This window comes from Sus scrofa, chromosome 16 (genome assembly GCF_000003025.6).
Source record: "Sus scrofa isolate TJ Tabasco breed Duroc chromosome 16, Sscrofa11.1, whole genome shotgun sequence".
NCBI classification, from domain to species: domain Eukaryota; kingdom Metazoa; phylum Chordata; class Mammalia; order Artiodactyla; family Suidae; genus Sus; species Sus scrofa.
The window spans coordinates 26,707,035-26,730,052 of record NC_010458.4 but is presented as its reverse complement, the minus strand read 5'-3'; the positions used below and the strand labels follow the sequence as shown (position 1 = coordinate 26,730,052).

Genomic DNA, 23,018 nt, shown 5'->3' with positions numbered 1-23,018 from the left:
TGGGGTCACAAATCCTATCTTTATTTATGTAGCAATAGTACCACCTTCTGGAAATTTATGGATAGCACTGTTATATTTTTCAGAATTTAAAAATAGTCTTCTGTTACTCTGAAAACAAACGTAGTTACCAAAGGGGACAGGCTGAGGGGAGGAATGGATTGGGAGTTTGGGATTGGCATATGTACACTGTGGTACAGGAAATGATTGGCCAAAAGGGACCTGCTTATAGCACAGGGTACTCTACCCAATATTCTATAATGATACTCTATAATGGAGAAGAATCTGAAAAAGAATGGATTGTGTACATGCATAACTGAACACTTTGTTGTACAACAGAAATTATCACAGTATTGTAAATTAGCTATACTTTAATAAAACTTTTAAAAAGTTCTGCCATCAGTAAATGCAAAAAAAAAAAAGAGAATCTGTTAGAGCATCATTTGACAAATAAGCTAAGACTTTGAACCTTTACCATTCTCTTATATCAAAATTAGACAAAATAAATAAAAAATCTTGTCCTTATGCCACAATTGATATATAGTTCCTAGAACAAATACAAACTAAATAACCATAACAAATGTATTGATATGTAATTTCTTCTATTAAAAAGCTCAGAAAAATATGCTATATAGCACAAAGAACTCTACCCAATATTCTGTGATAATCTACATGGGAAAAGAATCTGAAAGAGAATGGATGTGTATACAGGTATAACTGAATCACTTTGTTGTACAGCAGAAATTATCATAACAGTATAAATCAACTCTAGTTCAATAAAACATTAAAAATGAAAAAGAAGTCAGACAATGAAATAATGGGACTGATCTTGGTAAGTCTACTCAATGAGAGACAAATTGTTTTTAACTGTCACTTGCATTTTCCTTAAATAAGGTACATAAAAGCAAAAATAAGAAGAAAATAGAAGATGACCTTCAGTGTACTCTGGTGTGCAATTATTAGTGCTATTCATGGCAAAGAGAAAAATTAAATATTCCTTTACCAAATTTCTATTTTAATTAAAATTTTTATATGTCTGTAAAAAATCAAGAACCTTATAGTCCCCCTGAATTAATCTTACAAGATCTACCTACTAATTGGTTTTTATCTGTCTTCTTAAGCAAATGAGGCTTTTTATGTAAGGCTTATCTTAGGAGACTAAAAATAAAAACTTATTTTGATATATATCAATACATTATTTATTGAACAAACCATTTTGGAACACTTTTTTTTACCAGTCACTGTCCAGTATTTTAAAATGTTAATTTAAGCACTTTAAAAACCCTATGAGGCAGTATTATTATTTTAATACCTACATTATAAATGAGGGAAACTCAGGCACATAAAAGATAAGAATCTTTGTTTTTGTAATTTTATTCAAGTATAATTGATTTCCAATGTCGTGTTAAAGAAGAATCTTGCCCAAGATCACAAAGTAATAAAGTTAAGACTTGAATCAAGACCATGCTTTTAGGTCTTGGTTATACTCCCTTAACAACTTCTCATACAGATGATAAGCAGCTGAGAATTTTTAAATATAGGAAATTTAATTTGATGAGATTGGTAACAAGAGTCAGACCTCATATATTATGCAAATTTGCTGAGGACTTATTCCAAAGATCATATATGAAAGTAAACACAACTCGATTCAAAAACAAAAAGCAAACCAAAAAACCCAGTAAAAAAGTCATCATACTATAGAGTAAAAATGAAATAATGATGAAAATCATGAGGAAAATGAGATTACCTGAGAACTTTTCACAATATATAATAATAATTAAATAAGTAAAGTTCATATGGGTGTATACATAATGCTAGAAATGTTTTAATAAATGAACATTGTAATCTAGGAGATCATAGTTCAGAAGGTGTTCAAAAGATAGTATAAAAACCATTAAGAGGAGTTCCAGTTGTGACTCAGTGGAAACGAACTTGACTAGTATCCATGAGGATGAGGGTTCAATCCCTGGACCTGCTTAGTGGGTTAAGTATCTGGCATTGCCATGAGCTGTGGTGTAGGTCGAGCTGTGGTGTAGGCTGCAGATGCGGCTTGGATCCCACATTGCTGTGGCTGCGGTATAGGCCAGCTGCTATAGCTCCAATTGGACCCATAGCCTGGGAACTTCCATGTGCTGCAGGAGCGGCCCTAAACAGCGAAAAACAAACAAAAAAACACTAAGAATTTTATTTTCAAATATAATGTAGAAGGTCAAAAAGATCATTATTGAAACAAGAAAACACAGGATAAAATGAAAATATTTTACTTTAAGCCATTAAAGACTAGTAGATACAAAGTATTCTAAATAAACTAAATTCCAAAGAGAAACAGACTCTTTTAGTGATAAAAGCTACATTGCTTTTATGGGACCAACTACATATCCTGGGTATCTATGGATGGAATAACAGCCCTATCATAGGAAGAGAGATTTTCTTGAGATAAGAAAAACACCACTAAAGCTTTTAATGACAAAAAGGACTGGCACAACATACTGCAAAAGAGAGAACTCCAAATGTGAAAACAAGTTGTTGAACCCACCAATTCTCCCACACAGGCAGGAATTTTGGTAAGAGACAAAAAGGGCAGAAAAATGTCTCACAGTTTTGTTTCATGCTTAGGTTTCAGAGTCCTATTGGAATTACATCCAGCAATAAATGGAAACTGACTATACAGGCAACCCAACTCCCTTTCATATAATAATATCAATAATATTAGTTGGTGGAGCATAACATATTGGGATTGGTATAAAAGAAAATGAGAAATATGATGTGATTTGTAAAAGACATAGGTTAAATAAAGATATGGCCCAGCTCCAAGTCAACCTAGCTGACTGATGAAAAAAGGAAGGATGGATGAACTTACCTAAAAAAAAACAGAAAAAATAAAAAGTATTATCTATTTCACAATCTACCATTCTCTTAAGGAAAAATTCCCTGCAAAATTTTTTTTTTTAAATAGAAGACATAAAAAGAAAGAGATAAGAAAAACATGGCCATAAACAAGAAAAAATATAGGTAACAGAGGTATGATCAAAGATGACCTAGATGTTGAAATTAGTTAAAAATAATTTTTAAAGTAAATATTTAGGAGTCCCTATTGTGACTCAGAAGGTTAAAACCAGACTAGTATTCATGAGGATGTGGGTTTGATCCCTGGCCTTGCTCAGCGTGTTGAGGATCTGGCGTGGCGGTAAGCTGTGGCATAGGTCACAGATGTGCCTCAGATCTAGTGTTGCTGTGGCTGTGGTGTAGGCTGGCAGCTGCAGCTGCAGCTCCAATTTGACCCCTAGCCTGGGAACTTTCACATGTTGCAGGTGTGGCCCTAAAAAGAAAAAAAAGAAAAAAGAAAAAAAAACATTTAAATATATTAAAGAATGTAGTGGAAAAGATAGAACGAATGAAGAGATAGAGAGTTTTAGTAGAAAAAACGGAAGCTCTAAAAGAGTGAAATTTTTAGAACTAAAAAATATGATCAACTTTTTTTAAATGAATGATATAAGAAACTAGACAGAATAGAAAGAACAGTAAACTCAAAGACAAGTCAATATAAAATATCTAAACTGAAACACGGAGAAAAAAAATGAATAAAAAAATATAACATCATTGGAGACTGGGGGGGAGGCAAAATATCAAATGATCTAATATATGTGTAATTGAGAGTCCCAGAAACCAGAAAGAACTGGACAGAAGAAATATTTAAATATATTGGCTAAAGATTTTCCAAAACTGATAATATATATTCAACCAGAGATCCAAGAGGTTCAGTTCTCTAGTTTAACTCAAGACTAAGAAATCACACCTAGACACAAAAAAACTGTTAATTAAAAACAAAGAAAAAAAATTAAAGCAGCCAGGGAAGTATGACTCATCCAGTGGAAGAAAAAGGTAATGAATGGAATTATCTTTAAAGTCCTGAAAGAAAAAAGTCAACCCAACATTTTATTTGCAGTTTTCCATAATAATTTCTACAGCAACTACTAAAAAATAATATAACAAGATATAGCTAAAACATCAAAATGCTTTTTGGCTCAACAATTTCCTACTGGACTAACTCTTCTGCAGAGAACATAACACAAAAAGGCAGCTATCTGATACCAATGAATAGTGAAGAGAAGGCAAATTCTGATGGAGTATACATTCTGAAAATTTCTACAGAGTAATTTGCTACGTTTTTAAAAAAACTTCTGACTAGGGGTAGGTATTGGTATACACTGCAGCATGGAAAACTGGTAGAAAAGTCACAGCCTTTACAGCATGGGGAATGAGAGTACTGCCAAGGTGCAACTGCAGCCATTAGAAAGAAAAGGAGGAGTCTTAGAAAAATCTAGGAAGAGAATCCTTAAATTCTCTGTCTATATCTTTGGCTAAATCTTCTGTTCAAAACCAATTCAGGATGCTCACTTTAAAAAAATAAATAAATAAATAAAGGATATGCGCTGAGAGTGGAACTACTGCCCAAGGGACAGTTTGGAATTTATGCTTAACCATGTTAATTGTTTAAGTGAAAGAAATATCACCCATTAGGAAAAAAAACAGCAGAATCAAGAGTCTCCACAACTCAGCATTTATATTTTTCAAGATACAAAATTCCACAACATAACAAAAATAAATAAATAAATAAGAATGACACTCATTCCCTTAATAAAAGAAAATCAACTGAAATTAACTCTTCCAGATTTTGGAATTAGCAGACAAGGATTTTAAAACAGTCATTACAGCCATTCTCTGTGAGATAAAAGAAATTATGCTCCCAATGAAACAAAGGAAATCTGAGAAGAAAAATAAAATTTGGGAAAAAAAGGATATTGTAGAACACAATATCTAAATTAAAAATTCAGGGGATTTATTTAACAAGAAAATAGAGATGAAAGAGGAAAGAGTTTGAGAACTTGAACATTAATCAACAAAATTACCCAAACTGAAGAACAGAGAAAAAGACTGAAAAAAAATGAGCAAAGCCTCAGGGACAGGTTAAAATAACAACACATTTAAAGGCATCACGCAATGGAAACCTAAGAGGGAAGAAGAAGAGAGGAGAGAATGGAGAAGAAAATATATTTGAAGAAGTAATGACCTCAAACTTCCCAAACATGGTAAATGACATGAATTTCTATATTCGATATGCTCATTAACTCTGAAGTTGGGAGTTCCTGTTATGGCTCAGCAGGTTAAGAACCCAATATAGTGTCCCTGAGGATGCTGGTTTGATCCCTTGACTCACTCAGGGGGTTAAGGATCCAGTGTTGCTGCAAGCTGTGGTGCAGGTCACAGATGCAGCTTGGAACTGGTATTGCTGTGGCTGTGGTGTAGGTATAGACCAGCAGTTGCAGCTCTGATACAACCCCTAGCCTGAGAACTTCCATATGCCACAGGTGCAGCCACAAAAAGAAAAAAAAAAAAAAAAAAAAAAAAAACCTCCCAAGTTGGATACATATAAAGAAGGTCATACCTAAGAACACTATAGTACAACTATTGAAAACCAAGATAAAAAGTAAACTTGAAAGCAGAAAAAAATTACAGTTCAAGGGAATAAAGATGCAATTAGTGAATGACTTCTTATCAGAAATTACAGAGGCTAGAAGAGAACAAAAGAATATCATGAAATTTCTGAAAGAATAAAATTGTCAACCCAGGATTTTATATATAGGCACACCTCAAAGATATTGCAAGTTTGGTTACAGACCACTACAATAAAGCAAATATCTCAATAAAAGCAAGTGACACATATTTTTTGGTTTCTACTCAGAAGTTATACACACAAAGTACTCACAAAAGTTATATTTATAGTATACTATCTAGTAAGTGTGTGACAGTATTATGTCTAAAAACACAATGTAAATATCTTAATTAAAAAACAGTTAACTGGGAATTCCCTTGTGGCCTAATGGGATAAGGATCTGGTGTCACTGCTGTGGTAAGGGTTCGATCCCTGACCTAGGAACTTCTGCATGCTGCAGGCATGGACAGAAAAAAAACCCCACTATTAAAAAAATGCTAATTATCATCTGAGCCTTCAGCAAATCATAGTAGTAACATCAAAAATCACTTATCACCATAACAAGCATAATAATAATAAGAAAGCTTGAAATACTGTGATCATTATCAAAACGTGACACAGAGACATAAAGTGGGCAAATGCTGCTGAAAAACGGTGCTCATAGAAACACTCAGTGCAGAGTTGCCACAAAACTTCAATTTGTAAAACAAGCAGTATCTTTGAAGTACAATAAAGGGAAGTGCAAAAACAAAGTATGCCTATATATCAAAAAAATAAAAGATTACTTTTAATATTCTTAAAACTGTTTTCTTTTAATTTCTTTATAATACATACAATACATATGACTATGTCATCAAAAATACTATCTTCTGGGGCTTATATGTAAGGGTAATACATTCAACAGCTGTTAGCAAAAAAGAGTGGTGAGAAAAATAGGTCCAACACAGTTACATTTCTACATATTACACATATTGGTACAATATTAACTATAAGAAAACTGAAAAGTATATATGTTACAATTACTAAAGCAACCTCTAAAAACTGCAAAGAGATATGCTTAAAAGGTAATAGAAAAATTTTAATCAATTTCTAAAAGAAACTAAAATAATTCAAAGTAGAACAGAAGGAACAGGGAAACAGTATTGGTGAAGAAGGGGTAAATAAAAAAGCAAATAATAAAATGGTAGATCTGACTCCAATCATATCAATAACCTTATTCAATGTAAATTATCTAAACATTCTAAATGAAATGTAGGAATTGCCAGAATGGAAATAGAAAAGGTAAGATTTACTATATTTTATCTATAGGAGATTCACTTTACATTTTAAGACAGATTTAGGTTGTATATAAATGGATGGAAAAGATATACCATGAGAACGATATTTTTTTTAAGTTAAAGTAGTTACATTAGAAAATGGATTTCAAAACAATGGGTATTAAGAGCAAAAAGGACATTTTATAATGATAAAAGGGTCAATTCATCAAGAAAATAAACATTCATATATGTGTGGGCAGCAAAAAAACAGCATCAAAATACATGGAGCAAAAACTGATGGAATTAAAAGGAAAAGTAGGCAACCACAGTTGAAGATTTTAATGCCTATTAGTAACAGATAAAACAAGTATACAAAAATCATTATAGCCATATAGAATATCTGAACATTATCAACTACCTTGACCTAATAGATAGATACCAAATATTACACCAAAAAACTATAAAATATATTTGAACTCTTTTCAAGTGTATGTGGTACATTCACCAGAAGAGACCATAAGCTGGACCATAAAGCAAGTCGCAAAAGACTGAACTTTTACAGAGTTTGCTCTCTGATAAAATTAGAACTGAATTAGATATCAATAACAAAGTATCTAGGAAATAGAGATTAAATAACACTAAAACAATACCACTAAATAATCACTGTATTGAAAAAGTAATCACAAAGGATTAGAAAATAATTTAACTGAATGACAATAAATATACCATACAACAAAACATGTGAATGCAGCTAAAAAGGGCTTGGGGGGAAATCTATAGCTTTATATTTTTTTTAATTTAAAAAGCAGAAAAATTGTGATTAGAGCATATGGCCATAAAATATAGAACAAGTCAATAAAACCAAAAGCTGATCCTTAAAGAATAACAATAAAATCAATAAAACTCTAGCTAGGCTGATCGTGAAGAAAAAAGACACAAATTACCAACATCAGGAATGAATGAGGCAACACAATTACAGTGATTTAATAAAAAAGAGGGGGATCTACTTTTGGCATAACAGTATAAAGAGTTCCATGTAATAGCTCCCTAGAGAAACTAGAGAAAATTAATTTTAAAGAATCCTTAATATCTCTGTAAATGCTCCTACGAGCATACAGCAAATGAAGAAATATTTATTCAAATATATATATGTGTGTGTGTGTATATGTATATGTGTGTATATATATATTTTTTTTTTCAAATACTGAAATTCAGTAAAAACAACAAGAGTCTGTGGTATTTGAACCAAGACCCACTCCCTCCTTCCCTTCTCCAGCTCAGAAGAAAGCTCAGAAAGATATCTCCATTCTAGACTGGGGCAGCCAAGGAAACAGCACTCTCTCCAAACCAGAGGGCTGTCGTCTGAGGAGGAGCAGGAGGTCCACATTTCTCATTCTGCCCCCAACTACAAATTACTGAAACTAAGTGCAGGATAAGTGGACTCAAGAAGTGGGAGCTCTTGCTTTGGAACAGCACCCACTGGCAGGAGGGAGGCTATACCTTGGGTGCAACAGCACCACTAAGAAGACTACACCTTTTATTGTAATTTTAAAACTCCTCAATTTCAATGACATAGGAGGGCTATAACATTTCCTGTGCAAAGTGCAAGTAATCAGTGAGCAGGAGGTCATATGATTATATGAGTTTCTGGAATGTTTTCTCTATGAATAAGGAATAAAATTTGGCTTTAGTACTTCACAAGCTTTCAAAGTTATTTTAAAATAGCAAGATCTTTCATTTATTTTCACCAAATTAGTACTGAATATGATATATAAAGTTAATTCCTACTGTTTCAGAAAAGAAACAGAAGTTGTATGGCCATAACAGTAAGCGAAATTCCAGTGAACATTCCAGCCTTTAAGCAGTATTTTTATTAAAAATAGATAAAAACTCATTTTCTGATAACCAGTTAAGGATCCTTGAAAAGAATCTATTGAAAACTTAGCAAATTTCTTATCCCTCACTAGGGCAAATCTTTAAACTGAAAAGCACAGAAGTCACAAAGAATGAAAGAGGCACAAACTTTTTTTTCAGAATTTAATACTTAAAATATAAAAGTTATCAAAAAATCTTAAAAGGTTCATCTTGGGGCTAAATACTAGCAATGAAACTTGTTTCTTGTAATTGATTTCAAGTAAAAAGTAAAAAATATATATTAAAAAAAAAAAAAAAACACAGCAGCTACAGCTATCCAGTAGAAAGCCTACCTGCAAAAAGGCAGGGCAGAAAGCTGACTGAGCAAACATCCACATCATGACTTTAGTAGCCAGTTTCAAATGCTTTCAGTTCTCAAGGTCTAAAAGGAGGATCATCTTGCATGCTTAGATTCTACTTCTTCAAGAATCCATTGAATGCCATTCGAAAAACCAGTCAGAGTTTCAGCCTCTGTATCTTGAACCTATAAGCAGATAAGAGAGACCACGATCAATAAGAAACTGAGCCCAAAATCTTATAATTATGCATGACATTTTTCTAGACACTAAAAAAAGAACGGAACTAAAAAAAACCCCAATAAACTTTGGGTGAGTCACTCAAGTTTTGCCTTCTGGAGAGCTTAGATAAAAAATACTATCTTCTCTTCTGTCTTATAATTATCACCAATATGAAGCTTGGAGCTCAGCTTTGATACCAATTAAATATTTCCCACTGAATAAGCTACTAAAACTGGCTTTCAGAATGCTATTTTTATTAAAGTGAATGAGTAGGAAAGAATAAAAAAATAAAATCAATTAAAAAGTAGAGTGAAAAATAAGATTTTTCTTACCAGAGAAAAAAGGACCTTACCATCCATGGGTGGTTTAGATGATTCAGATGCAGCTCATGGGCCAAATAAAAACAGGGCATTCTTTTTACATTAGCTTGAGAAATACAAGATAAAACCAGCATTGGTCTTCCTGAAGATCCAAAAGCTGGATCTGTCATTGCCATAATGCGAGAAAATTCATCTTGCCACTCGTGTCCTAAGGAATGCAGTCAAAACCCTTAATTTGCGTTATTTGTAATGATTTAAAAATAATAAAATTAAATTAAAAACAAGGAGAGCAAAAAATTACCAGGATCCAAAGATAACAATCTGTCTCTACTGCTGTGTTCATTTACTGATCTTTCATAAAACTACATTAATCAGCCTTGCAAGGAGAGGAATTTAGGTGAAATTAGAACAAAATCAGTGCCATTCAGATATCTCTATGGTTTAAAAGCAAAAATACTTTAGTTCCCCTGTGGCTCAACGGGTTGAGAACCTGACCAGCATCCATGGGGATGTGGGTTCAATCCCCAGCTCAGATCTGGTGTTCTGTGGCTGTGGCAGCTACAGCTTTGCCTGCAGATCAAGCCCTGATTTGACCCCGGAGCCTGGGAACTTCCATATGCCACGGGTACAGCCCTAAAAAGACAAAAACATAAAAACGAAAGCAAAAATACGTTGATATATTTTCCTCTCACAAATTCTGTAGCTGTCACTAGCCTTTCTTTCAAAGACATTAGTTTTAAAAACTGAAACCTATAGTTGACATATATATACATATAGCCTTTTTATGTATACATATATGTAAACATATAAACTTTTCATCCAAACTGACAACCCCTGCCTTTCACTGGAATATAAATCACTGACATTCTGTGGTAGGCAGAATTCTAAAATAACCCCAATGACTCATACCCTTGTATAATCCTTTCCCCTCTAAATGTGGGAGGAATCTGTAAATATGATGGGATATCACTGACATAATTAGGCTGCATTATAAAATAAAGCTGACTTCAAAAAAGGGAGAGTATCCTCTGTCACCCTAATCTAATCAGGGGAGCCCTTAAAAAAGATGAGATTCTTCCTATTGAGAGAGATTTTCCATTGCTAGATTTGAAGACAGAGGGAGTCACATGGCAAGAAATGAAGATGGCCTTTAGTAGAGCAGCCCCCAACTAACAGCCTCAGTCCTAGAACAGTAAGGAGCTGAATTCAGCCAATAACCTAAGTGAGCTAGAAAGCAGATTTTCCCCAGGGCCTCCAGAAAGGGATGCAACCCATCTGACACCATAATTTCAGCCTGTGAGACCCTAGGCTAAGAACCCACCCATGCTGTACGCAGGCTTCTGTCATAGAGAAATCTGAGCTAATACACAGATTTTGGTTTTTTTTAATGGCCACACCCAAAGCATATGGAGGTTCCCATGCCAGGAATTGAATCTGAGTCTGAATTACAGCTGAAGCAATGTCAGATCCTTTAACCCACTATGCCCTCAAGGAAATTAAACCCAAGCCTCCTTAGTGACCTGAGCTGCTGCAGTGGATTCTTAACCCACTGGGAAATCCTAAATAGATGTTATTTTTAAGCCATTAGTTTGGTAGTAACTTGTTATATATTAATAGAAAACAACTATTTAATGTAAGTATCAACACAATACATTTAAATCTATCATATACCTCTTGAATTTTGACTTGTCCCATCTATTCTTTGTTCCTTTTTCCCTCTTTTCCTGCCTTCTTTTGAATTGAGTTTTTTTAAATGATTCCATTCATCTTCACTACTGGCTTATTTAATTATACCTCTGTTATACTTTAGTTTCAGCTCAGGGCTTTACAGTGTATATCTGAAACTTATAATAAACAGTCTACCTTTAAAAAGTATTATACAATTTCACATGTAGAAACTTAAAACACTACATTTCCATTTCTGCCTTTCCATGCTGTATTCTATTGTTACCTTATATTGTATTTTAAAATATTATAAACCCATAATACACTGTTACTGTTTTTCCTTTACATAATGATAAAGAAATTAAAATTAGAAAAAAAATTATGTGTAGCTATATTGTTTCTATCCCACGGCTCTTTTTTTTTTTTTTTTTTTTTTTTTGGTAGATGCAGTTTTCTACCTGGTATCATATTCTTCTGCCTGAAGGGTTTCCTTTAATATTTCTTATAATACAAATCTTCTGATAATGAATTTTCTCAGGTTTGTCTGAAAAGTCTTGATTTTACCTTCATTTCTAAAAGATATCTTTGCCAGATATTAGATTTCTCTCCACCCTTTGCAATACTATAAAGATTTCCCTTCACTGCCTTTAGGCTTGCAGCAAAATTCTCTCAGAAAGTCTCTGTCCTTGTCTTTGGCCTTCTATATGTATATTTTGCTTTGCTCTGGCTGCCTACAAGATAATTGTCTTTATCTTTAGTTTTCGTCAGTTTGGCTATGATGTATTTGTATTTTTTATTTATCAGGTTTGGAGTTATTTGAGAATCTTGGATCTGTGGTTGATTTTAACAATTCTGAAATTCAGAAATTTCCTTTTCCCTGTTCTTACTCCCTTCATGTTTCTGGACTCCAATTACATAGAGATCAGAGGTCAGCATAGTACACTCTGCAGACCTGTTTGTATAAATAATTTTTTTTTTTTTTTGGAAAACAGCCACGCCCATTCATTTACAAATTGTTTATGACTACCTTTGCACTATAATAGCAAAGTAAATAACTGTGAAAGATTTTATGGCTCACATGCCTAAAATATTTACTACCTAGACCTTTAAGAAAATGCTAACCCCTGAATTAGACCACTTAATAGGTTCCCCCAGCTCTTGGATGCTCTGTCCTCCACTCCTAATCTTCTTTCTCTTTGTGTTTTAGTTTGAATAACTTCAATTTATCTATCTTCAGGTTCACAAAAGGTTTCGTTTGTTGACATGTCCACTGAAGGAACTATTTACCTATTAACATTTTTCATATTTAGCATTCCCATTTTACTTTTTCATAACTTCCTTCTCTCTGCTGAAAATGCCTATTTGTTTGCATATATTTTCCACCTTTTGCATTAGATTCTTTAACATATTAACCATAGTTCTTTTAATGTCTCTTTATAAGAATGCAACATCCAGGTTATCTCTGGGTATGGTCCCATTGACTGGTTTGACAATGAGTTATTTCATTTTGATTTTTTTGTATCTTAAAATTTTTAATTAAATGGTAGATGTTTTGTGTGGAAGAAGAGGAGAGACTGATATAAAGAGGATTTATTCTTAGAAGTGGGCATGCTTCTTCTTCTGTTAGGTCATTTATACAGTAGGATGAGTTTAACTAGTCAGTAGTTGAGCCGGATTTTGCTTTCGTTGGTACGGTTGATTTCAGTGCATCATAAATTTTAAATTATTTTGGCAATGGTGTGCTGCTACCCTGTTCTGAGTGAGAACAATATGTTGTATATGTATGTCCTACCTGGTTCACAAAGGATTTGGGAAAGAAACTACAATACTAATTTCATGTTATTTATATGGCAATTATTCAGAATATATGGAAAGTGTTCTTTTTCTTTTTTTTTTTTTTTTAGGGCCTCACCCACAGCATATGGAAGTTTCCAAGCTACGGGTCGAATTGGAGCTACAGCTCCCAGCCTACACCGCAGTCACATCAACGCCAGATCCAAGCTGAGTCTACAACCGACACCACAGCTCATGGCAATGCTGGATCCTTAACCCACTGAGTGAGGCCAAGGATCAAACCCACATCCTCATGGATACCAGGCGGGTTCATTACCACTGAGCCATGACAGGAACTTACTGGAGAGAGTTCTTAATTAATCTACTTAACTAAAGTAAATACTTCACCCCACACATCTCTCTACTATCTGGATAATTAAAATAAAGGTAAAATTTTTCAGTTATCTGTATAAATTATTTGAACAGCACCAAAAGCAAATAAATCATCAATAACAAAAAGTGCAAAAGCATATAAAAAATACTATGTAGTTATAGTATCAAACTTTTGCATTTATCAGAATTCTGTAGGCACTTGTCAAAAAAAACAGACGCCCATGACATAACCCAAATCGGTAAGTCATGATGCACCAGGGCAAATATCAGGCAGCTGTGTATTTAACAAGATCCCAGGTGATCCTAATGGCACATCAAAGTTTCAGAATCCAATATTAGCAGTAATAACAGAATCACATTGATAGTTAGCCATGATACTCTTAAGAAACCACAGTAAAGCCTAAAACCACATTTTATTTGCTTTGCAAAGAAAGTGCTTTTAAAAAGAAAATAAGATAATGCTTACTTTTATGAGCTTCAGCATTAGCAACATAGATGAACCCATCAACAACTTCACACACCTTCTGAATTTGTGGAATTACACTGTACCGGCTTCCTTGTTGATCATCCCCTTCATTCTGTAGACTGAACATCTTGTTAACCGCACTTGTATGCTCTTCTCTAGCTCTATCTCTTTCCTTTCTATAAAAAAAATGTAAATATATAACATAGACATTAAACAGGCTCCATCCCCTTAAAATAGTTCATTCCTGACATCTCAGGGAGGCTGCCAAGTAGATAACCTTACCTTGTAGTTGAATATAATATCAGGATGTTGAATTTATGCTGGTTGTGCAACTGAAAACTGACTCCTGATCCAATACCTAATGAAATAATTATAATTATCAAAACAAGTCATTAATAAAGACAAAGACACCAAAAGATCAGAATGAAAAAAATTACTTAATATAAGCAAAAAGAGCAAACAAAAAACTCTATGACAAGTCATATATAACTTTGGATAAAATAAAATGTTTGTGTTGAAGAAAAGATGCTCTATGCAATTTTCATTCACACAGTTTAAAACTACAGATAAAGAATAAAAACCTGCTAGGTTTTAACATTCCTTTTCATACCATCATCACTATTGTCATTAACTTCATCATCATCTTATCAGCAGCAGCTGTACCCCAACAGTTACTACCATTCATTCTCAAGACTAAGACTTAAGTTTCCTTTTATGTTTCTCATCAGTCTTATACTCTGTGTATACATTCAACGAAATGGCCTTTTTTCCTCATTCTGAAAAGCTGTTTTTAATTTTATGGCACCTTACAAAATAACGGAAATGTGGCAGACAATTAAATTTAAAATAGACTTGGGCTAGAATACTGAATTTGCTACACATACCTATGTTTATGTGAGCCTCAGTTTTGACAACAGAGTATAGAAATAATACATGCTTTTAGGGGTTATTCTAAGCATTAAATGAGATAACATATGTAAAACTCCTAGTAGAGTGACGGCTAAGTAAGAAATGCTAAACACTATCTTCTTACTATGTTCTATCTAAATCATTGAGCATTGTTATTTGTCCTTCTTTTTTAACTCCTTTCCTCCTTTGGCTATGTTAACACTCAGGGGCTGAGTCTCCTCTTATCTCCTGGAAAGATCTTTCACTTCTTCCTTGGCTTTACTTCTTTTTGCTATATAAATGTCCTCTTAGATCTGTCTACTTCTCTCCATCTTCACACCCCACCTTTTAGTCTAAATTATCATCATCTCTCACCTGCCCTTCTGCAGTCATTTCTAACTAGTCTCCTAAATCCACTTCTGCCCCATACTATCCATTCTTCTGACAACAGCTGGAGATTGCTTTAAAATGCCTTTAGTTGGAGTTCTCCAGTGGTACAGCAGCTTGGGTCACTGCTATGACACAGGTCTTATCCCTGGCCTGGGAACTTCCATATGCTGCAGGCGTAGAAAAAAATAAAAAATAAAGGCATGACTTTAACTATTCCTCTTCCCTTCAAAGCCACTGTTCTTTAGAGAAAAAAAAAAAAAAAAACTTTAATATGGCCTCTACTTACCTCATTAGAACAACTCCACATTTCATATCCTTAATACCTGCATTATAACCAATCTAGATATTTAAGAAGCCATGCCATGCCATCTCACGTTACCATTCCAGGCAATATATATATAGAGATCTTGGTGGCTGGAACTGCAAGCATCCCAGGCAAAGTGACCCTATCCTCTGGCGACCAGGGACCTCCAAAAAGAGATCATAGAAAAGAATTCTACTATATCTCTGATTGCTGTTTTCAACAGTTAACTTCCAGAAATTACCTTCTCAATACATCTAACCTCAGCCCAATATGATTTCCATGCTGTTCAGTACCACCTGACAATGGGCCATCACTCTGTTCTTCCCTGACCTTGCAGGGTCTTAAGGCACAATTAGATGGGCATTTTCAAACAATCACTCCAGCTGCTGTCTGGAGAATGAAACTGCCATTTCATAATCAGCAAACATCCCCATATTGTTCCTTCCACCCCATGGTCGGATCTGAAATTGGACTGCCCCTAGGTGCCATTTATCTTGCAGTGGACTCTCAAGTAAGGAAGTTGCTTATTCTCTCATATCTCAGGGTAAAGAAATGGAGCATGTGTTCTCTTTACTTTTTAATGTCATGACTTAACCATGATTCACCAACCCTCCTAAAAAAATTCCACCTCTTTGAGACACACAATTTTGCTGTAGTACCATTTCCCTCTCTTGATCTTGTCATTTACGAATCTCCTTTTGACAATCCTTTCCTCCAAACATTCACTGAAGATTTCAACATCTGGTTCACAATCCTCCCCTCTATCCTCAGAAACTTCCAAGTCCATGTGGACTCCATATGCTTCCCAAATTTTCATTTCCAGCCCAGATCTTTCTCTTGAGATATGCATGCATAAAACAATCCATAAAGTCATTCATCAAATGTGTATTGAGTACCTACTATGTGCCTGGCACCAGATACAGCTAAGAAGAATGCTGACAATATTTCTGTCCTAATGGACCTTCCATTCTAGTGGACTGCTTATAGTAGGCATCTCTACTTATATCAAAGTTTCTCTTCCTCCTCCTGTGTTTCCTTAACCTAGTGAATGGCACCATTATCCAATATGAAAATCACCAGAAACCAGGAGTTATCCTTATTCTAATACACATTCAGTCAAGTCTATATCCTTCACATTTTTATCACAATATCATAGTGGTTTCTTAACAGGTCTTCATGTCTTTATAGCCCCTTCTCATCAGTTCTTCCCTCAGGAGCCAGAGTAATCTATCTAAAATGCCATGTCGATCATCTTACTTCTCTGCTTAAAATCCTTCAACAGCTCTCAAATGTTTAAGCTTGGCATACAAGCACCTTCTCACGTGGCTCCACTCTAAATACACAGAGCTACTTCAAGTGTGTCATGCACACCCAGAACTTTCTGCTTTAAAAATGTAGTCCTCATTGCTTAGAAAATTTTACCTTGTCTTTTTTTTTTTTTTTTGATGGCCTACTCCTACTCAATGACTCATGTGAGTCATCATTAAATGCAGAGCCTTCTCTGACCCTTACTTTTCTACATAGGAGCTAATTAAACCATATTCTAATCGCCTCTATATTTGTCTTTGCCCAAACCTAGACAAAATACCTGTGGGACAGATAGGAGATTTTTAATGTTATTTGCATTAAGTCTCCACATCTTTATCATTTTTTTTAGAGCCACACCCCTGGCATATGGAGGTTCCCAGGCTAGGGGTCAAATCAGAGCTGCAACCACCAGCCTACACCACAACCATAGCAATGCTAGATCCAAGCCACATCTGCAAGCTACATCATAGCTCACAGCAACACCGGATCTTCAACCCACTGAGCAAGGCCAGGGATTGAACCTGCATCCTTATGGATACCAGTCAGATTCATTTCCACTGGGCCACAATGGGAATTCCAAATCTCTGCATCTTTAGGAGCTAATAGGTGCTTTCCACAAATTAGTAAAGCAGAAGCTAGATTACACTATGTTTCTTATATATCTTGCTTACCAAACTACACAGTTGTTGTTGCCTTTGTTTTTCATAGAAATAAAGGGAAGATGATAATTTAACTCTTTTTGTTTTGAAATCCCAGTATATGTCAGAGTACTATGCTCACAGTAGATACCGAATGGGTTTTACTGTTAAAATTCTTTTAAAATATGGTAGGGAGTTCTCCTGCGGAGCAATGCTTAAGAATCCAATGCTTGCTGTCACTGTAGAGGCTTGGGTTGCAGCTGTGGTGTGGGTTCAATCCCTGGCCTAGGAACTCCCATATGCCACAGGTGCGGCCAAAAATAAAAATAAAAAACAAAAAAAAATTAAAAATAAAATATGGTAAATAGTGTACCAATAAAACATTCTAACAACATGTTATTTGCTTTCACATAATCTTATATTCTGGATTAAGAATATAGGAAGTTTACCTCTTATCAAAAGTTAATTAATTCTTTCAGTCTATAGGGACTTATGGCCTCCCATGTACCAAATCAGTATATTTCATTACATCAAAGAGTTAATTAAAAAAACTAATTTATTTCTATTTAACATTAGTGTCAAGCTCAAAGTGCTTCAACTATTCTGTACTGTAGATTAACATGAAAATTACCATCAATCTGCCTCTGAGGCAAACCAGCTGTTGGGCAAAGTTCCTCGGATGACATCAAGCTCAACACCAAAGATGTATTTAGTTCTTCCAAACCTGGTCCAAACATAGCAAATCGTGGTTCATTCTGAATGATCAATGAATGCAAAAATGAGGTGACTGCTCCATACATAGGACGACTAGATTTTGAGGCTCTTCTTGTATATGGACAGCACATTTTATAGCTGTATGAAATTGTCACAATTAGAAAATTAACAGAAGCAAAAATTTACTTAGCTAGTTATTCATTCAATAATATACAATTTATTGAGAACCTGCTAGACACACAGGATACAAGGATTAAAGAGTCCCAGTCCTCATGGAGGGCAACAAAAGACAAACACCATTTTAATATGTATGCCAAGTGCCATGAAAGAAAAAATGCTATGGGAGTAGTAGTGGTCCAGAAGCTGAGGAAGCCTTCTCCAGGAAGTAGTTACTTTCTAACTTTTCATTTAGATTTTCTCATCAAACACTTGCTCTAGCACTTGTTTCAGTGGTTAAAATTCACTACAAGAGCTGTGATTCTCAACCTGGGGAGATTTAGCATCCCCAGGGAACATTTGGTAATGTCTGGATTATTCTTTGTCATCACAACTGCAGGGAGAGTGGGGCACTGCTACTGATATCTAGTGGATAGAGTTTAGGGATGCTGTTAAACATCCTACATGGCACAAGACAGTTCCCATAAGATCTGGTCCAAAACATAAATACTGGCAAGATTGAGAAACCCTGCGCTAAAGATAAAGTACACAGATAGTTAGCATAAATGTCCCTAAAAGTAAAAAAGAAAAAAAAATTACTAAAACTACCAATATAACCAAAAATTTTAGGGTATTTCTATTAACAGCAACAGTTCAATAAATGTTAATGTACAAGAAGGATCAAATGTTCCTTAAATATAACACAGCAAACTAAGAGACATGTGAAAGAAACAACTTCTTTCATTATCTATAAATTTCTGAACTAGCAATTCAACATGCTATCAAAAATTAAAACGAAGTTACTCAAATCAAAATAAAAGCTAAAGGCCTTTAAACCATACTGGCGAAGACAATTACTAATCTTGCAAAACAATCATCTTTACCTAGGAATCTTGTAATTCAAGAAGGAAAAAAAAAATCTACTTTGAAGCTAGGTAGATGTGGCCAAGCCTCACCACTTTAATTAGTCATATAAACCAATTATAGTCTGAACTTCAGTCTTTTCATCTACAATATTTGAGCAGTAACAATCAACCCACAGTCTTAAGGGTCAGAAATAATTTATATGATCAATATGGTAGTTACTACAACTATTAATTTCTCAGGGAGAACGTGGTTCCATAGCACCAATACTCTTGGTGTTATAGTTGGCTGTGGGACAACACAGAGGTAACACCTACAAAGTGAAAGCACAGCAGCTCTTATTTAAACTTATATATATCACATACAGCTTAATCAAGTAGTCTCACAAGACCTGATGCATGGCATATGTATTGGAAAAAGGAAAGATTTTAAATAAACAAAATAGGAAAAAAATCCTAATGTAGTTATTAAATCTAGCACAGCAAAAAATTCTTATCTAAAACACAAATATTCTTTAAATTTTACTTACAATGTATGAAATTTGGGTCTTTTAATAAAGCAGGTTATATCCAGAACCAACAACATTACATATTTTCAATGTAGCATGATAGGGTTCCAATGTGAACAATCCCTTATAAGTTATATGACCTTTGGTAAATCCATAACCACAATGAACCTCGATTCCACATCCAAAACTCATGGAAGAAACTTCTTATTGGCTGAGGACTGAATAGCTAAACATATGCAGAGAATCCATCACAGAATGCAATACACTATAGTTGGTCAATAACATTAATTCTCTCACCTACATGATATTCAAAAGGGTTAATGTGTTCAGGTGATAACAAAATCTTATTTCTCAGAACCTTAAGAATGGTTTTCTTGCCTGCAAAAGAACCGCTTTCTGAACTCTGGCCATCCTTTTTCTGGATATGGAAAAGTATTTACCATTAACAAAACGATAAGTGTTCTACTAAAGGTAGTAAAATTTTTAAGAAGTTTTACTTCTTGCCATATGAACTATCTATAATTATTCAAATACTCTAGTCAGGTACTAGAGGAAAAACAACAAAATGTGAAAGCTATGAAGGTTTCTATGAAGGAAGTTACTTAACCCCAATTTTTACAAAAGGACACTTAGACTCAAAATTCATGAAAGAAATTAACTTAGACTATTGACTTTAATATAGTCAAATTTAATATCTTCTTTTTAATTCATAAAATTAGATACTTACACTGCCATGTAGTCAAAAAATGAACCAGCAGTGACCTCAAATATAGGCTTTTTTAAGATTTCTAGATCTGGAAGAGACTTCCAGTCAACAGAAGACCAAGAAGGAAGATCCCTCAACAGAAAATATCTCCACAGAATTGGATCTCGTACAGTTTCATTCCAATAGTGACTTGTACTTCCCAGCTGACATAAATCATGAGGTGAAAGAAATGACAAAATATATAGCTGTACATCAATCTGTAATAGAGGTAAGAACAAGTAGGTAAAAGGGATGAATAATTTATCTTAGCAAACAGCTTTTTGATAATAAATTATAAAATAACAAATAATTACATTATACTAGGAGACCAAAGGTGAACTGAACAGTGTTTCATTTTAATAATTAAATCCATCATAATAAGCTACAAAATTAACAAAGACTATTTTATACTAGATAACCAAAGATCGACTTAATAGTCCATGTTTTTAAAAGTTAAATCTGGGAGTTCCCGTCGTGGCGCAGTGGTTAACGAATCCGACTAGGAACCATGAGGTTGCGGGTTCGGTCCCTGCCCTTGCTCAGCGGGTTAACGATCCGGCGTTGCTGTGAGCTGTGGTGTAGGTTGCAGACGCGGCTCGGATCCCGCATTGCTGTGGCTGTGGCGTAGGCTGGTGGCTACAGCTCCGATTCGACCCCTAGCCTGGGAACCTCCATATGCCGCGGGAGCGGCCCAAGAAATAGCAACAACAACAGACAAAAAGACAAAAGACAAAAAAAAAAAAGTTAAATCTGGAGTTCCCATCGTGGCTCAGCGGAAATGAACCTATTATCCAGGAGGACCCAGGTTCCATCCCTGACCTCACTCAGTGGGTTAAGGATCACTTGTTGCTGTGAGCTGTAGTGTAGGTCGCAGACACGGCTCAGATCTGGCATTGCTGTGGTGTAGGCCAGCAGCTACTTAGACCCTTAGCCTGGGAATCTCCATATGCCAAGGGTGTGGCCTAAACCCTCCCCCCCAAAAAGGTTAAATCTATCATCCTTAAGTTAATTTCCTGCCACCCAGACAGAATCATAAATGAACACTTAATTTTTGAGACACTGAAACATTCCTAAAAAACATCTGACGTTCTGGTATTTTTCAAGGAAAATAACCAATTCATTTAATTTCTCCCCATGGATATTTTTTGCCACATCATTTACCTGAATAAATTAATGAAATAATTTATTCTTCAAAACAAAATCTTTATCAAGTGGATAAACTTCCCATTTTACCATTGATCAAAGAGTAAATATGTCAGCAGAGTTCTTCCATAAAATTCCCTTATTTCAAAGAACTTTGGCAAGGAAGAGAATCTGGAGGCAATTTAAGCCTGCAGTTTTCAATTCCTGATGCACATTAGACGGGGTGGTGTCAATAGCCTAGCTGAGATACAGAATTTTAATAATTTCTAAGAATTCCTCCTCTCAGTTTTCCCATCTACCTGAAAAGTTTGACAATAAACGATGCGTGTTATTCTTTTGGCCTGCTGTAACTTGAGGCGCTTGTAACTTATTAGTCATTTGTTTTCAGCTGACCGGCAGGTTTGTTACTTGAAATATACTGTAAGATAAAAGCTGCAAAACCCTCGGAGAGTGCTTTGCGGGACCCCCAGGTGTTTTTGTACAAGGAGCCTGGGAAGATGCTAAGAATACAGATGCTGGATGCTTTCCCACGCTAACCGGAACGTCTGGAACGGATTCCACATTTCCCTAACCTGATGAAGTTTGGGGTGTCCCTGTCCCTGGACCTGTGCCGGGGGTAGAAACCCTGAGGGTGACGTGGCTGGTTACCAGGGCGCCCCTGAAGGTGAGTTTCGCGGCGACCTTAGGCCAGGTGCTTGGCACCAGCGGTCAACACCACGGCCTTTCTTGCTCATCTGCTGCTCCCTTGATGAGACTGCCCGGAATGGTTGTAGGGAGGTGGCGAGACACAGGCCAGGCCCACAGAGGAGACACAGACCAGGCCCACAGAGGACCCCCGAAGCCGCCCAAGCGAGCGCCCCTCCCGGCCCGGCCCTGGGTCCTCCGCGGCCGGCGACCGACGCTCACCGGCAGCCGCGACAACGGATTGCCCTCCTCGTCCGCCTCCTCCGGAGAGGCCCTTGGAGCCGCCCTCTCCTTCCCCACCGACTGCCAGAAGCTCCTCCAGCCGCTGAGGATGGCAGCCTCCAGGCGACCCCAGTCGCTGTGATGCGGCTGAGGAGAACTGCCTCGGCTGCCAGCCTCGCTTCCCGCCATTGCCGTCGGCGCGGTAAGCAACGCACGTCAGCCTTCCGGCTCCCTCGCCCCGCCCCCTTCTCCCCTCCACCTCCCCCGCCTTCCCCGCCTCCCTCCCTCTAGTCCCTCCCAAGCTCCGCCCCCCCGGCCGGTCCATCACCAATCCCACTCTGGTGGAGAAACCTCCACAGCATGGAAGGTAACGGAGAAATGGCCCAATTCGGGGTCTTTCCCGTCTGAGCCTGAGGCTCCCACCAACAGTCATTGCCCCCTTCGCTTTGGGTGCGCTGACCTCTCCCGTTGCTATAAAATCTCTCGCCCTCTGCCCCTTTATTTTACTTCGTTATTTTATCCCAGGTGTTCCCTCTGTTTGGGACCCATTTCCACTTTGCCTGAGGCCTGGATGACTCCTACTTACTCAGTAGATGGCCTTCTTCCACTGTTTGGTGCTTAGTAGCTGTACATAACCTGGTTTAAACTCACTGTCAAC

At 36.0% G+C, this 23,018-nt stretch overlaps 1 protein-coding gene across 2 annotated transcripts in view; it reads right to left on the bottom strand.

Annotated features, from left to right (window-relative positions):
* Positions 1-22,583, bottom strand: part of FBXO4 (F-box protein 4) — a 43,665-nt gene extending 21,082 nt beyond the window's left edge. The window contains exons 1-7 of one of the 2 annotated variants that reach the window (XR_002339734.1): positions 22,361-22,576; positions 20,294-20,529; positions 17,956-18,176; positions 14,079-14,154; positions 13,797-13,972; positions 9,532-9,707; positions 8,955-9,145 (exon numbers count right to left, since the gene is read on the bottom strand). Coding sequence is in view for 1 of the 2 variants with exons in the window: in XM_003133916.6 (XP_003133964.1) it covers positions 9,056-9,145; positions 9,532-9,707; positions 13,797-13,972; positions 14,079-14,154; positions 17,956-18,176; positions 20,294-20,529; positions 22,361-22,549 (1,164 nt within the window). In the remaining variant the exon portion in view is untranslated. Of the gene's footprint in view, positions 1-6,287; positions 9,146-9,531; positions 9,708-13,796; positions 13,973-14,078; positions 14,155-17,955; positions 18,177-20,293; positions 20,530-22,360 lie in introns of those variants that run through there. The other variant, XM_003133916.6, reaches the window with a different exon arrangement.